The following is a 1,639-nucleotide window of genomic DNA, read 5'->3' as shown; positions in this document are numbered from 1 at the left end:
TTTGATATGGCTGCAAAGGAACTCCCAAGACAAATCCCAGAGAGAGGACACCTACTTTTACGCACGATGCATTTGGAGGTTCAGATATAGGTTCAAGTGGGTGTCTCATGGTATTGCATTGTGTTGTATTCGTAACATACAATAAAATAATTAAAACCAACTCGCATCATTAATCTATCAATTGCAGGTCTATACTAAGATCTTTAAAGGCGAAGTTGTTGGTTGGAATGCAATCAGAGAAAGTCTTGCCAAATCTGACGATAAAAGCAACTGTAATGAATTTGGATACTCGTCAGATGTTGTAATTGATCAAACCAGCTCTACCCCAGTAATGACGGCGACACTTTCGAAGGCAAACCCTGAGACGGAGTCACCAGCAGAAGCAAAAACTGATGAGGAGTCAGCACCACAAGCATAACCTGGCTGTGCTTGCTTATCAGCCAAGAAAATAGCTTGTTCTTGGTTGTGCTACATGTAGGAACCTGATTTGTTTAATGATTGTTTTAATTAGAAATTATGATACGCTTCTCACTGTTCATGATCTTGGTTAAATTTTGTACATAGAATATAGATATCACTCTTAGATACCATTAACACCTACAAATGAAAATTTGAAGTTCTAAATTTGTCTTTCCATAATTGATACCATATTGTAGAGATTTTGAGAGAAATCATAGGAAACAGACTTAGAAAATTGTTCAGAGAGAGAAAAACAAAAAACAGAGCTAAAGAAGAGAGAAATTTTAGGGAATTGACTCACACTATTTTCATTCCCTTTTCAATATATGTAGCTTTTGCAAAACTATTTTCTTCTTGAGTCTTGTTCAGCTTATGGTTATAAGCCATAGACATGACAACCGGTTTGGCACCAAGTAATCCATATTCTTTCAAGAGTGCTAAGGTATACTTCCTTTGACCTATAGAGATCCCATCAAGTGATCTTGCAATTTCAAGCCCCAAGAAGAATTTGACATCAGCAAGATCTTTTAACTTGAATTGTTTACTTAAGAACCTTTTAACTTCACTTGTTGCCTTAGTAGATGTGTTGCCAATTAAGATATCATTTACATATAATAGTACTGCAATGAAGTCTCCATTGGTTTTTCTTTTAGTAAATAAAGAGTAGTCTACAATTGATTGATGAAATCCATATTGAAGGATAGATGCTACAAATTGGGCATTCCATTGTCTAGAAGTCGGTTTCAATTCATACAGTGACTTATGTAGTTTGCAAACTAGATTGGAATCTGTGAGGTACTCCCCCTTAATGGAATAACCTTCTGGTAGTTCCATGTACACATTTTCTTCCAGATCTCTATGCAAGAAATCTTTGTTCACATCTAGCTATGACAATGACCAATTGTATGCTGTTGCAAGTTCAAAAAATACCCTTATTATGCTCTACTTTGCAACTAGACTGAATGTTTCTTGGTAGTCAAAACCAGCAACTTGATTATATCTTTTTGCTACCAACTTTGCCTTATATCTTTCAACCTGTTTATTTGCCTTGAGCTTTACTTTGTAAACCCATTTGCATCCTATTACATGTGAATTAGGAGGCTTAGGTACTATGCTCCATGTATCAATATCTTCCAAAGCTTTAAGTTCAAGCATTATGGCCTCTTTCCAATGTGAATGA

General features: G+C 35.7%; 1 protein-coding gene across 1 annotated transcript in view; it reads left to right on the top strand.

Annotated features, from left to right (window-relative positions):
• Positions 1–418, top strand: part of LOC149526189 (uncharacterized) — a 755-nt gene extending 337 nt beyond the window's left edge. Inside the window, exons 2-3 of the mRNA XM_089785722.1 lie at positions 41–110; positions 188–418. Coding sequence (XP_089641848.1) covers positions 41–110; positions 188–418 — 301 coding nt within the window. The remainder of the gene's footprint in view (positions 1–40; positions 111–187) is intronic.
• The last annotated feature ends 1,221 nt before the right edge of the window (positions 419–1,639 follow it).

Source organism: Theobroma umbraticum, unplaced genomic scaffold (genome assembly GCF_002168275.2).
Source record: "Theobroma umbraticum cultivar Fairchild unplaced genomic scaffold, ASM216827v3 scaffold_1337.0, whole genome shotgun sequence".
Classification (NCBI taxonomy): Eukaryota; Viridiplantae; Streptophyta; class Magnoliopsida; order Malvales; family Malvaceae; genus Theobroma; species Theobroma umbraticum.
This window is presented reverse-complemented; position numbering and strand designations above follow the sequence as displayed.